The sequence below is a fragment of the Vicugna pacos genome, chromosome 17 (assembly GCF_048564905.1).
Source record: "Vicugna pacos chromosome 17, VicPac4, whole genome shotgun sequence".
In the NCBI taxonomy this organism is placed as follows: domain Eukaryota; kingdom Metazoa; phylum Chordata; class Mammalia; order Artiodactyla; family Camelidae; genus Vicugna; species Vicugna pacos.
In genome coordinates, this window is record NC_133003.1 from 1,618,949 (window position 1) to 1,632,812 (window position 13,864).

At 48.0% G+C, this 13,864-nt stretch overlaps 1 protein-coding gene across 1 annotated transcript in view; it reads right to left on the bottom strand.

Moving 5' to 3' along the window:
• Positions 1 to 13,864, bottom strand: part of LOC116285931 (P protein-like) — a 186,513-nt gene that overhangs the window by 99,349 nt on the left and 73,300 nt on the right. Inside the window, exons 12-15 of the mRNA XM_072940872.1 lie at positions 13,072 to 13,128; positions 11,868 to 11,992; positions 8,607 to 8,745; positions 3,288 to 3,420 (exon numbers count right to left, since the gene is read on the bottom strand). Of these exons, the coding sequence (XP_072796973.1) occupies positions 3,288 to 3,420; positions 8,607 to 8,745; positions 11,868 to 11,992; positions 13,072 to 13,128 (454 nt within the window). The remainder of the gene's footprint in view (positions 1 to 3,287; positions 3,421 to 8,606; positions 8,746 to 11,867; positions 11,993 to 13,071; positions 13,129 to 13,864) is intronic.

The window sequence follows — 13,864 nt, forward strand, 5'->3', positions numbered from 1 at the left end:
AAATTAATAAAAAAAATCACTTGGGAGGAAGGAGGGAAGAAAGGAAGAGACAGAAAGAGAGAGTAGAAAAAGTAGTAGCAATTTTACACCATTTCTTCCAAAAATTTAAAGAGAAGAATATATTTCTATACTCATCCTTTCAGGACAACAAAGACAAGACATTTCAAGAGAGGAAACTACAGATCAATATCCCTAACGTGCACATACAAAAATTCTGTGCAAAAACCCTAACGTGCACATACAAAAATTCTGTGCAAAACAGTAGCAAGAAGCAGATGAGCTGGTATTTGGTGACCAGAGGGGCAGACTCTGTTATTTGTGCTTTTCAAAAAAATAAACCAAAATCTCTCCCGTTCTTATCACTTAGCAGGCTGACTCATCCTGGACCCTGCCACTGGGGGCCTAGTGACAGTGGTGATGAGCTGCATCAGTCATTGGTGGCGTGGAACATGTGGTCGTCTCTGCATGACAACCAGCAGCTCAGGGCTCTGAGAACTGCTGATGAGCAGGGTGCTGCCAGCCCACAATGGGCACGAGGCCACTGAGATTTCAGAGCTAGTTTTTAACTGCAGGGTAACCAAGCCTATTCTAACACTCTGGATGCCACCACAGACCTTTTGAAACCAAATCTCTGGGATAGGTTTGGAGTAGGGATAGGGTTTGGAGTAGGGCTTGGGAATGTGTAGTTACATCAAGCATCCCCAAATTGGAGGCCCCTATACCCAACAGTGGCCCAGAGTAATTTCCCTGCCTCTGCACTGCTCCCTCTGTGTTGACTTACAGCCTGTCCTGGCGTTGCTGGAGGGTTTCAGCATTATCCAGGTCCCAACCATCCCCTCCCACATCACTCAAAGCTTTTCTCACCTCCTTACTCAGGAAGAGCAGAGGAGTCTACTATGCAGATTTGTTTTCTGTATATCCAAACTCATCTCAAGATAACTCTCCAGAAGAGCTTATTCACAGCACAGAATTCCCAGGGGTGGACCTCGTCATCTGCATATATAACAAGTATTCCTGGGTCACTGTGATCACCATGGAGGTTGGGGGAGGCTGGGGAGAGGTGCTGCTGTGCCCACACAAGCTTTAAGAGACAGATTAGCCAGTGCGATGGAGCAGTATTCCTAGCTCTCCAAGTATTCAGTTATCTCACTTTACATATACTAAGTGATGATAAAACGTCTTGAACACCTCTAACTGGTTGCTGTGGGCTGAATTCTGTCTCTCCAAAATTCGTATGTTGAAGTCCTAGCCCCCAGGACCTCAGAATGTGACCTGACTTGAAAATGAGGTCATTGCAGATGTAGTTAGTTAAGAGGAAGTCATTAGTATGGCCTCAAATCCAAAATGACTGGTGTCCTTATAAATGGGGGAAATGTGGACACGGACACACACATGAGCGAGTGCCATGTGAATAGGAATATGGTCATCTAGAAGCCAAGGAGAGAGGCCTGGAACACATCCTTCCTCACAGCCAACCAATCCATGACTTTGGATTTCCAGCCTCCAGAACTGTGAGAAAATAGGCCACCTATGGTGGCTTATTAAGACACGTTAACATGTACAGAAATAAACCATCTGTCGATTAAGCCACCCAGTCTGCGGTACTTTGTTACAACAGCTAGCACAAACTAATACACTGGGCAATGACAGAAGTGGATCAAGATATCTCACTGAAAGAACTATTATTTTAAACAAACATTGATTAAAGTTTTCTTCAAAACAGAGAAATAATGGGATTATTTGAAGGTGTCCCCTCCATTATAAAGCTTAAGAAGATAGAGGAGTATTTTTTCTCAAGAAATCCACGTAACCTGCTCTGTAGACCACTAGAATGAAGAATTATCAATGCTGTCAAGAAAACACATTCTTCCTAAATAAAGTAAACTATGCTACATGGCAGGAAGCTTCCGTGGCCCTGCTGCTGAAAGGACTGTCCTGTTTGGCCCCCAGCACCTGTGTCTGTGTTCCCCGTTCCCTCCAGCCCCCAGCACTGGGCTCCCCTTGAGCAGCCGTGCACAGGAAGCTGCCGGCTTGTCTTGCACCTACATCTCCTTCACTCAGAGCTGGGCCAAGTGGCCACCAAGGAATTTCTTGTTGCCTGACTGCATATAAAGAACCATTTTTAAATCCACAAGAACACTCCAGTTTTTGTGTGTGTGTGCAATCAATAAATATTGCCTGAAAGAGAAATTTCTGCTTATCATCCCGTTTCTTTGGTAGAGATGGATGACTAAATTCTGTTAAGAATACGCTTGTTTAACATAGATGACTCTTGAGAAACTAGAACAAAGAGAGTCAAATTCTGAATACAAAAGTCACGCAGGAAAGAAAGGCAGATCTGCCTTGTGTCAGCTCCATCTGATGAGCAGGAGGGCTGGTGGGAACACACAGATTCCCAGCTATTTACATGGAAATGAATAAAGATCAGGAAGACTGAAGTCAGAGGTCAGAAGAGTAACACAGGATGAGGGAGGCGAACACACAACCTATAAAAGCTCTGTGAAGTCACCACGAACCACATGAGGGAGAGGTTCCCACCCTCATCACTCCACTCCTGGACCCCAGTGGGCCCCGTTACCTGGGCAACCTGTGCAGGGCCCGGCTAAGCAGAGGCTGGCTGCTTCCCAAGTAACCTACTGCTTTTAATATAAACTGATCAGCAATGTTCTCAATAAAAAACATGTACTAAAACTTTTAAGTGAAGAAAATGTAAAACCATGAGATGGCCATGAGCCCTCTCCCTCCTGGTCACTGTCGCACCAGAACGATCTCTCTTTTTTTTTTTTTAATTGAAGTATAGTCAGTTACAACGTGTCAATTTCTGGTGTCCAGCACAGTGTCACCAAAACGACCTTGATGAACACGGTGTTTTATCCCCTGTGCTGGACTGTGTTGCCATTTGTGTAATCACATTTGGACTCAAACCACGACATATTAGAGCACTGCGGTCTGTCTACAAGCCACGTGGTTTGTGGTGTGTACACGTGGTTTAACGTGTCACGACGTGCAAACTGAGCGGTGGCCACTGCTTCCCACACTGCACGCTCTAGAACACCAGAGGGGCACAGCTCACGGGTTTAAAGCCCCTGAAAGCTCCCTGCATGCCAGAGGCAGACGGGGGCACACTGAGTGCGCGGTGTCCCAGCTACCGACACTTCGCTGAGGTCGTATATGTGATTAACCTCCTGCCTTTCTGTGGCAACTCCCCCCGGGGTGGGGGGAAATATATATATATGTATATTGTGGCAGTAAACTCTGAGGCTATGGGAGGAGGCACTTCCACTCACCAACAATCTCACTGGGCTCCTTGTTATAAAGCTTTTCATTCCAGTAGAGGAGCCTGAGGAGCGGAAAGGAGAACGAGAGAACGAAGCAAATCCCAACGAACATGTGTGCTGTGAATCCGGCGAAGTCCAGGCCCTAGAAACAGCAGAGGAGAAATGAAACCACAGATGGCCCCTCCCGAGGTGCGGGCATCAAGGGGCAGGGGTCCAGGGAGGGCTGAGCACCAGGCCTGCCACGTGGCAGGCTTCAGCTGGGGGGCTGTGTACCCAGCACGGAGCCCACTAAACAACAGGCACTCTTCACCACGGTTTTTTTTTGGGGGGGAGGGGTTGGAGGAAGGCAATTAGATTGACAGATTGATTGATTGCTTGATTTCTTAATGGTGTTACTGGGGATGGACCCCAGGACCTCGTGCAGGTTAGGCACACGCTCTACCACTGCGCTATATCCTTCCCCTCAAATAGTGTTTTGCTTTGTTTTTCAGTTTTGGTCACCTGAGGAATCTCTTTTCACTTGTTTTTGGAGAAGTCCATTTTTTATTTTAATGGAGCGACTGGGGATTGAACCCAGACCTCGTGCAGGCTAAGCATGTGTGCCACCACTGAGCTATCTACCCTCCCCTTCACTGCGATTTTGAAAACATTCAGGATTTGTCTCTTTCATATTGAAAGGCCAATTCTTACCTGAATGACAGGCAACCTGAGGAAGAAACAACGTCACACCTAATCCCAACCTCAGCCGGATCTACCTGTCACCACCGGACTGACACGTCCTCCCACGATCCGGTGAAACAAGACGGAGGGGAACAAAACGTAAAACTACGAGGCGATATTCACCCATTTAAAGTAAATTGGGTTTTATAAATATTTCATTTAAGTCACTGCCATCAATCTGAAAGAGCACCCCATGGCCGGAGAGCACAGCCCTCCGCAGGTCACCCAGTGGCCATCGGGACTGAGGCCCCCTCAGGGTTTCCCAACCGGCCTTGGGGTCCCAGGCAGGTGCCTCCTCCCTTCCCTTACACTTCCTTGGCCTGCCTGTGAGCTACCTGCCTCGGTCAGCCACTGAGGACATCTTTGTGGATGGATGAAGTCCGAACTGGGTTAATTTGTCAGGGAATAGGTCAGCAGTATCACTGGTCAGTTTTGTCCTTTCTTTCAATCTGTGCTTAAACCTTCCGCAAATATGGGTGTGTGCCCCTGAATCTCTAGCAGGACAGACAAGGCTGCTGTCCCCAGGAAGCGGCCGTGAGAACCATCTTCTCACTGGTGAGAACTCCAGGTCTTTCCTATTATGTTAATGGACCGCTGATGCCACAAAAAAGGGTCAGAGGGGCAATGACAAAACACTGGGGGACCCCCAGGCAGGAAGGACCATGGGGATGAGGCCAGTGTGGTCCAACAGAACCCAGGCATCCTGGCTCTGCACTTGGGGACCTTTGGGGGACACACATGAGGGTAGGGAGTGTAGGTCCCAGAGGACGTTAGTGATGACTTTGAGAGACCACGCCCAAGTCAACAGTTGGAAAGCCCACCTTCTACAGGACTGAGTTGGAAGGAGTGATTTAAATTATATTAATTGTTTTTATTAAAATGTGCTTATTTGGCTCCCTCAGTTCCAGAAAAGATCTGAAACCATTTATGATATTGCTAAAGATACAATATAACTTAGAAGCCATTATTAGTAAGCTGCGTCAAAATTTCGACTTGCCAGCGTGCAATGACCTGAAGCTCTTAATCTCTCACAGCCACCTGCACATCCAGTGGCTGCCCTTGAAAACAGCATCTGAGTAACGGATGGAGCTCTGTGAGGGGACTCGTATACAGACAGCAGTGAGAGCTCCCGAAGGTGGGACTCACGGTGTGACCAGAGGCAAGTTCGTGTGCCTGATACCCCATGAGGCCAAACAAACAGAAAGATTGGAGTTTGGAGCAGAGAAAGGTTTACTGCAGGGCCGAGCAAAGAGGACAGGGTGGCTCATGCCTAAGAAAACCCCGAACTCCCTGAAGGACTCCTGGATTAGAGACACTTGTCACCAAGAAGGGACCTGATTAAAGTCCAGCCAGGAGGGCCACTGGAACAACAAATGCCCCATGTAGGGGAAAGTCCATCAGGACCCTGCCCGATATGCAAATGAGAGGCTACTGGAAGCAGGCCTGCCCCCAGTCCCAAAGGGGGCTTGGGGCTCCCAAACCAATGAAGGCCAAGAGGACCGAAGACTGACAGGCCCAGGAACCCCCTGGCTCCCAAAGGACACTGGTCATTTCTCCAGAGGACTCTAGGGTAACCCCTGGCATGGCAGGTAGGAAAGTGTTTTCTTACTAGATATGGAGGCCACCTACTCTGCGCAGACTGCTTTCCCTGGACCCTTGTCCTCCCAATCCTGTACAATAATGGGGATGTACAGAAGGCCCCACACCAAGCAATTCAGAACACCCCTCTCCCCTTAGCTGCCTGCTAGAAAATTTTACCTCTGCACATGAGTCTCTGCTCATGTCTGTGTGCCCTGTCCCCTTGCCGGGAAGGGACTAAATTCCAGACAATAGTCCAATTCAGAGACCTTTAATGGGGATGGCACCCACCAAGAAAAATGCCTGCTCTTGGCCATGGGAGCCTGCCTCAGTCCCAAGCCAAAGGAGGCCTGAGAGAACCCACCCACCTGAGAGAACCCCGCTGTCGGGGACACTGTGGTCCCTGGCAGAGCTTCTATTGTCAGGCTCCCTTTAGAAATGAAACTGAGACAGGAGGGAAGGGGCCAGGGCACAGCCATTCAAGAAACGGCAGCAATTAACACCAAAATGGTGAAAGATTCAACTCCCAGTTGGCCTTCTGAGTGAGACAGACTGCACTCTGCGGAGTGTGTATCTCTCTAAATAAATTTGCTTTCACTTTAAAAAAAAGTGAAATTTTAAACCATATTTTCTTCAAATGTGGTTTTCTGTCCCCCTCTCTCCTTCAGGGATTAGCTCTACAGATACATTAGGCCACCTGAAGTTTTCCCCTTAGCTCATTAATGCTTTTTGTTACTTATTATCTTTTCACTGTTTTATTTTGCATCCATGTCTGCCAGCTCACTAATTTTCTTCTGCAATTCCTAATTTGCTGTTAATCCTAACAGGAGATTTTTATCTCATACAATATAGTTTTTATTTCTAGAAGCTTCATTTAGGCCTTTTTTTTTTAATATACCTTTCCTGTTTCTGCTTAACTTAATGAACATCTCAAATACAGTTTTAATAACAGTTGTAATGCCCTTGTTTGTTATAAATTCTAACGCCTAGGTCTATTCTGGCTTGACTTCAAATGGTTCATATTCTCCTTGTGATGGGTCATATTTTCTTGCTTCTTTGTGTGCCTGGTAATCTTTGGATGCCAGACATTGTGAATTTTACTCTGTGTGTTGTCGAATATTTTTGTGTTGCTATAAATATTCTTTAGGTTTGTTCTTGGATGCAGTTAGACTACTTAGAAACAAGCTGATTATTCTGGGTCTTTAAGATTTATTAGGTGGGACCAAGGCATTGTTCAGTCTAGACATAATTACTCACCAACGCCAGGTAAGACCCTTCAGAGCACTCTAGCCGAGGCCTCAGGAAATCAGAGGTTTCCAGGCCTCCTGACAGAACAAGCACTGCTCCCGGCCCTGTGTGTACCAAGCTCTGTTCCTTCTAATCATTTTGGGTTGTTCTTTCCCTGGGCACAGGTCGTCTCCCTCTGCAAATCTTCTGGGCTTCTCTCTCTGTGCAGTTCTCTCCTCTCTGGGGCTGTGTCTTTCAAATTCTAGTCGCCCTGGTGTCTCCAGACTTAGTTCTAGCCCCTCAACTCAGGGAGCCTGGGGGGACTCCCATGGGTTCCCTCTCCCTGCACTGCATCCTGGAAGCTCTCTCAGGTAACTGAGCTGGAGCAATCACAGGCTCACCTATGCTTTGTTTCCCATTTCTCAGGGATCACTATCCTTTTTGCCTGATATCCAGTATCTTGATTACCATTGTCTGAATCTGATTTGTTTTGTTTTTCGGATTTTGGTTTATTTATCTTTTTGGATGTCTCAAGCAGGAGGGTAGGTCTGGTCCCTCTTACTCCATCTTGGTCAGAGCAGAAATTATCTTTTTTAATCCATGCATGTTCACATGCAAACATTCTTGGAGACTATACGCAGCAAAATATTAAGCGGATTTATCTCTGGGGGGGGTTATCACAATTTTTTATTTGTGTGCGTGTTATTTCTATTTTCTAAAAATAAATGGATTACTGTAGAATAAAAATAATAAAACAGCATTTTTCTCTAAAAATAGTTCTCTCCCACGTGGATGCAGCCAATCCTGGGTGACGGATGCCCCTAAGACAGAGCGCAGGGCTCTGCTACCTTCTGATACGCCACAGGGTGACGTGACTGCAAGCACCCACTCTCCCACTAAACTACGCTCTCCCCCCAAGACTGATGAGGTGTTGCAGGCAGTTTCTCAGAGCAACCAGTATTAAAGGTTAGGAAAAGTATCTGAGTTATACTTTGAATCTCCAGAACATGTTGGGCCCACAAAATGACCATTGACAGCTTAGGCCCATGAACTCTCAAAGGCTCACATATTTTTATGAAAGACAGCATGTACACATAAAAACATACTGACACACTTCATGGACACGCACGCATAGACATCTAATCTATAATAAATGACTCCAATTCAGAAGCATTTTTACTGACACTTCAGAGAAGAGAGACTGAGAAAATTCATGTCCAAAGAACAGCAAATGAAAATTAATTATATAATTTAATTTTAACTCTAAGATGTGTAAAATACCATTTGCACTCTTTCTTTAATACTTTTTATTTTAGTGGACAAAGAAATTATATATTAATGTTTATAAGCACTTTCAAAAAAAAAAACCCCTAAAAAAAATCCCTTCATTTTCTGACCCTTTAAAAAAAAACTTAAATTCTTCATCAGTGAATTTATCCACCTCAGTTGAAAAGTGAGGTCATTTTATTCTTAATATTAGTTGGAAGAAACCTCAGTTCCCACTTGGAGACTATAGTATAACATAATATACTATGTTTAATATAATGTAATCTACTATGTTTAATATAATATACTAAATAGATCATGTTATTCAATCATTTTCTTAAATAGTTATCAGAATGGCAATGAAATCAATTAGGACCACTTCCCTGTACATTGCAGCTCAGTCACTTGAACTCCCACGCTCCAGGTGACTGGAGCACTCTAAAGAGGTGACATCCACACTGGGGAGGATGTTACTAACTGTGCAAGTAAGTTGGAGTCTGCATTTATTGGAAGCCACACCATTATAATGATACATACCATCTTCCTCAGCTCCTGGTTGGAAACAATAATGACATTTGGCGGGTCCCCAATGGCGGTAGCAGCCCCTCCAATGTTCGTGAAGATCACTTCTGCAATCAGGACTTGTCTTGGATCAAGGTTGAGCACCTCACACAATCTGTCGTGAGTTGTAGGGGAAGAAAACAGTCCCACTATTCACATTGTGAAAGGCCCATGTGCGAACTAAAGATTTTTAAAGCACTTGCTCGTACAAGGGTGGGGTGTGCATGCGTGCACACACACACACCCCCCCTCCGGTGAGAAGGGCAATGCTGAGGGATAAACTGACAAGAATGCTAGAGAGTTACGGGATACAGCGGACTCTCCGAATTACATTTCTCAGAAAGTTAACCTGCAACCCATCTGAGCCATCCAGGTGAAGATGTCCTCCTGCCCCACCCTGCACAGGTCTGGAGGGAGCACTCGGGGTGCAGGTCCTCAGTGCAGGGCAGGCGCAAGCACAGGTGAACTCGCGCTGGCCCCCTGTAAGTCAGGGTGGAGACAGAGCAGAAGGCACCACTGCCCAGTGGCTCACACCACGCCTGCCAGCCTAGTGACTTACCCACCTTCCCTTCTAAATGCTGAGGCCCTGAGCGGTCCCCTGGCCCCTTCCCTTTAACTACTGCCTGTAGACTTCTTCCTTAAGCAACACACACTTTACAGCAGAGGCTCTCCACCTAGCTACATGCTAGGTTTGTCTGGGAACCTTGAAAGTCCTGTGCCAAGCTCGCGACAGACCAATCCCTGGGGGCGGTCTGGGGCAGCAGCGTTTACAGCTCCCCAGGGGGTGTCCAGTGAGCACACAGTTGAGTAAAGAAAGTTTAGGAAATGAGACAGGAGGGAAGGGGGCAGGGCACAGCCATTACAAGAATGACACAGCCATTAGCACCAAGATGGTGGAAGGTCCAACTCCCAGTAGACCTTGAGCCTCAGTGCACACTCATTGTAACCCAATAGCTCCTCAATGTCTCTCCCACAGGTGCCAGGACTGTTTTAAAGGCTGATCATAAAAGATCAAAAAGTGGATGATGGCTCAGGTCCTGGGAATCCCAGCTTCTTCCCCAAAGTAATTGGAATAATCCTGCCACTTGTTAGCATATGAAGTTACTGAGCCCATAAAAACTAACAACCTGGCACCTCGTGGCCTTTCTCTGGCCTTCTGGGACAGCCCGCACTCTGTCTGTGGAGTGTGTATCCCTCTGAATGAATCTACTTTTACTCTACTGTGGCTTTCTCTTGAATTCTTTCTGGCATAAAGCCAAGGACCCACACTTGGTGGGGCACACCCCAGGGACTCACCCGAGACCTGAGACGCGGCCATCCTCTTGCCCCTCATTTTTCCTGTATCAGAAACACATCAGGGTGTCTCCTGCACCAGCCCATCACAGCGCCCACTTCCATGCAGAAACTGGGCCATGGGTCTCAATCTCGGGGGCAGGGGGCCCTGCTGCACTCAAGGGTCCTTCCCACCATCTCCACGCTCAGAGCACAGCCAGCAGCTCGCCTGAGGGGGACCAGCCTACAGAGCAGAGTGAGAGCTGAGAAGGGAGCGGTGCACGGGGACCAGGGACATGAGTCCAGAAAGAAAGGATCAGACTCCGAGCAGCAGCAGCAGCGGCTCTCAGCTGAGGAGGCCCCAGGAGCTGCTTCTAGTAAGAAAAGGACTAGTGTGTGTCCACCAACAACGCAGGACCTGGCTGTCTAACCGTAAAGCCTACGTCGCTCAGGCTAGACGAGACAGCTTAAAGAGTCGTGAAGAATACGGTGGTATAAACAGTGAGCCCGAGGCACACTAACTCCTCAGTCTTGAAAGACGTAATTTTTAGACTAATAAATGGAATTGCCACTCTCATATAAAATCACAAAGCCCGTTCCTGAAACAGAGAGGATGCAAACAGACCCCAGCAAGGCAGAGACGACCCTGGGCTGTCCAGGCTGCACAAGGACGCTGGGGGTGTGGGTCACACCCTCAGAGAGTGGAGCGACACGCTGGGGTCTGGTGCATCGTATGTGGTTGTCACACCAGCGTCAGCAGCAGACGCCCCTAGTTGGAGGGGGTGGGTGTGGACGGCCTCCTGTCCCCTGAGGGATCCTAGGTGCAGAGTTGGGTGTAGCGTGCGCTACAGTGTACAACACCCTCCATCCCGCATTTACCCTCAGAAGAACCCTGGGTACTGGGAGGTGCCACATCCCCTGTGCAGGGAGGCTGAGTCCAGCATCCCTCACCCCGAATTCATGCCTGCATATGGACCAGGATAATGTGGCCAAGATTGCTGAAGCCTGGGCATCAGCCAGACTCCGGACACTGCAGGCCACATCCCAGGGTGCTGCTCGCTCCACGCTTCCTCCTCCTCTCCCCACCTCACACTCCAGCCCACTCCTCCTCAGAGGGTCACCACTCCTCCAGCACCAGAGGCGTGGCCCAGAATGAGCACGGAGCCCTGGAGGCAGCCCCTTTGCTGGTGACATTCACATGCGCAGGGGAATCTCCTGTCTGGCAAAATCCTCAGAACACGAGTTGGGAGTAACCCCTTTGATGGTACAACCCAGATCAGTGCAGCTGAAGAGACCTGTCTAAAGGCCCTCACTACCTGGCTTCCCAGAAACCACCGGGCGTGTCCCCGGCGTCCCCTCAGTTTCCCCAGGACCAGCCAGCACCAGCACACGATGGATCTAAGGAAGGGAAGACCATGAGTGATAAGCTGGGAACCATCCTTAAAATAACAAACATGAAGTGTAGATACAGGTGTCCACGGCCTTGGAGGGGCCCCACAACGACTGGGCCGGAGCCCAAGCCCCAGGAGGCTCCAGGCAGTCGGCCTCCTGTGCTCGGTGAATGTCAAATGAGTAACTGGGTGGAATTAGAAGCAGCAAAATGGAATGAAATGGAATTTTCCTTTCCCAAAGTTACCTGGCAAGGCCTTGGCAGGCCAGGTCCTGGGAGCCTCCAGTGAGGAGCCTGCCAGAGCAGGACAGCGGCCCCACCTCCCACCGTCCGGCTGAGCGCCCCATGGAGCACGTGGGCTAGACCTCCTGGTCCCTGACGGTCTGTCCCGCAGGACACAGGGGCCCGTGTCTGCGGACTCCTGCAAGCATTTCTGCTGCCACCACTGCTGCTGTCACAGCCGTGCAGGCAAAGCCACGGTCCCAGCGGGTGTGCAGGCTGGCCTGGGCACACGGGAGGAGGGCAAGGTCAGGAGCCCGCACACGCCTGACGCCCACGGCAGCCCCTCCGCATACCTTATGGTCACAGGAGTGAAGAGGAGGGCAGTGGTGACATTGTCCAGGAAGGCAGAAAGGACGGCGGCGATGAGACACAGCATGATGATCATGGCCCACACCCGGCCCCGGGACAGTCGGTACGCCTGGGACACGAAAAAGAACAAGCCAGGATCAGTGGGGCCAAAGAACTGATGTGACTTTTCATTAGGGTCTCTAAGAACTAGGGGTCTAAATAAACATCATCCGGTGAAATTAAAACTTAGACCCAAGGACGCAGTAGGGCAGGGATGGCTGGACTTGGACGTTCTAAATCCACCCTGGCCCGCATTCCTTCCGTCCGATTCTCCTTCACGCCGCCCCGTGATGGTCCAGTTGCCACAAGGAGGTGGCCCACCACCACTATAACCCCCAGTCTTTCACACACTCCTTCTGGCTGGACAGCCTGGGCTGCGACGTTGGATCCACCTGACCCTAGAGTTGCTGATCTTTGGCGATCTGGGGGGTACTTTTAGTACCGAGGCATTGGGAGGAGAAGGCCAGGTAGCTCTGGCAAGGTGCAAGATGGTTCACAAAGACGGCAAAAATCACAGCACGGTTCTGTCATTCAGAGTTTGCAGAGTGCTTTGTTGAGGACATAATTTTTTAAAAGAACTTTTCAGTTTCCAAAAAAACAAAAATTCAAGCCCAGAATTAGCCTTTGCATTAGCAAAGCTTTCCTCCTGCCAACCCTGAGAGACAGGACCAGGACAGATTCTGACAGTCGCAACTTGCTGGTGGGTTTCCCAGGGTTCCAGTGATAAAAGTGAATGTTTCTAGGTTCAAAGTTTAGAAAGCAGTCATTGAAACAATTTCACCAAAAAGCAAAGTAATCAGAAGCTGATGCCTTGAAATCTTTAGATGCTCAGAGAGCAAAACAGTTTTAGTGCATAGCTCTCAACCTGCCTATTTAAAGAATGTCAGACACTCAGCTGGAGCAGACTTCTCCCTGGTCCCCTTCCTCCGGGACTGCTGAGAAGCTGAAAGCACTGCTCAGAGCCACCCGACACAGGATGGCAACTCTACCCAGACTTGCAGCAGTGATTTTGAAAAAGAAGATAGAATTTTTAAATACTTTCTTTAAATAGCAGTTTTCTTCACTACATATATACCAGTAGAAAAATAAACACGTAAGAAATACGTCAATCAATTCATACATAACCATTAAGTGCTACATCAAACCTACCTTTACAGCGCAGTAATCAAAAAATCCAGTTTCTGAAAATATGGCTACTAAGATCATCTGTGGGGGAAAAGAAGAAAAAAAGAGGCAAGGAGAATGTTTCAGCAGAGTAGCATCCTGAAACGATACCAGAGGGGTCACTTACAAACCTGAGCTCTGGCTTCCTGAAAGCTGCCCCCTCATCAAGCCTCTCACTCTCCTGCTGAGGGCGGTCCGCTGACTAAATCGCTGAGTGGGGACCCTGAGCCCCTTGCTCACGGGTTTGCACTTGTATATTTGTCCAGGGGCATGTGCCCAAGGTACATTATCATTCCACCCGATCTTCACAGCGAACATCGGTGTTATTATTACTCTCTGTCTCATAGACCAGGAAACCGACGAGCAGAGATGGGAGGTGACTCACAGTCACAAAGCTAGAAGCAGGGAAGGAAGTGGGCCAGCATGTGGCCTTCTGCACCTAAATGTCCACACAAGCAACAATTAAACATTTTAATGGGGAAGAGCGTATAGCTCAGCGGTAGAGTGCCTGCTTGGCATGCAAGGTCCTGGGTTCAATCCCCAGGACATCCATTAAAATAAGCAAGTAAATAAATAAACTAATTACCTCCCCTCCAAAACAAAAACAAAAACAAAAAATGAATAAATAAATTAAAGATTTTTAAAAAACGTTTTAAGACTTTTATACTGGGTTAAATTTCGTTTCCTAAAATAATGTAACAGATTTTTGTCACTGATTTGATTAAGACACGCAAGTAAGAGTAGTTACACTGAAATGATTATTCCCTGGGTTGTGTAC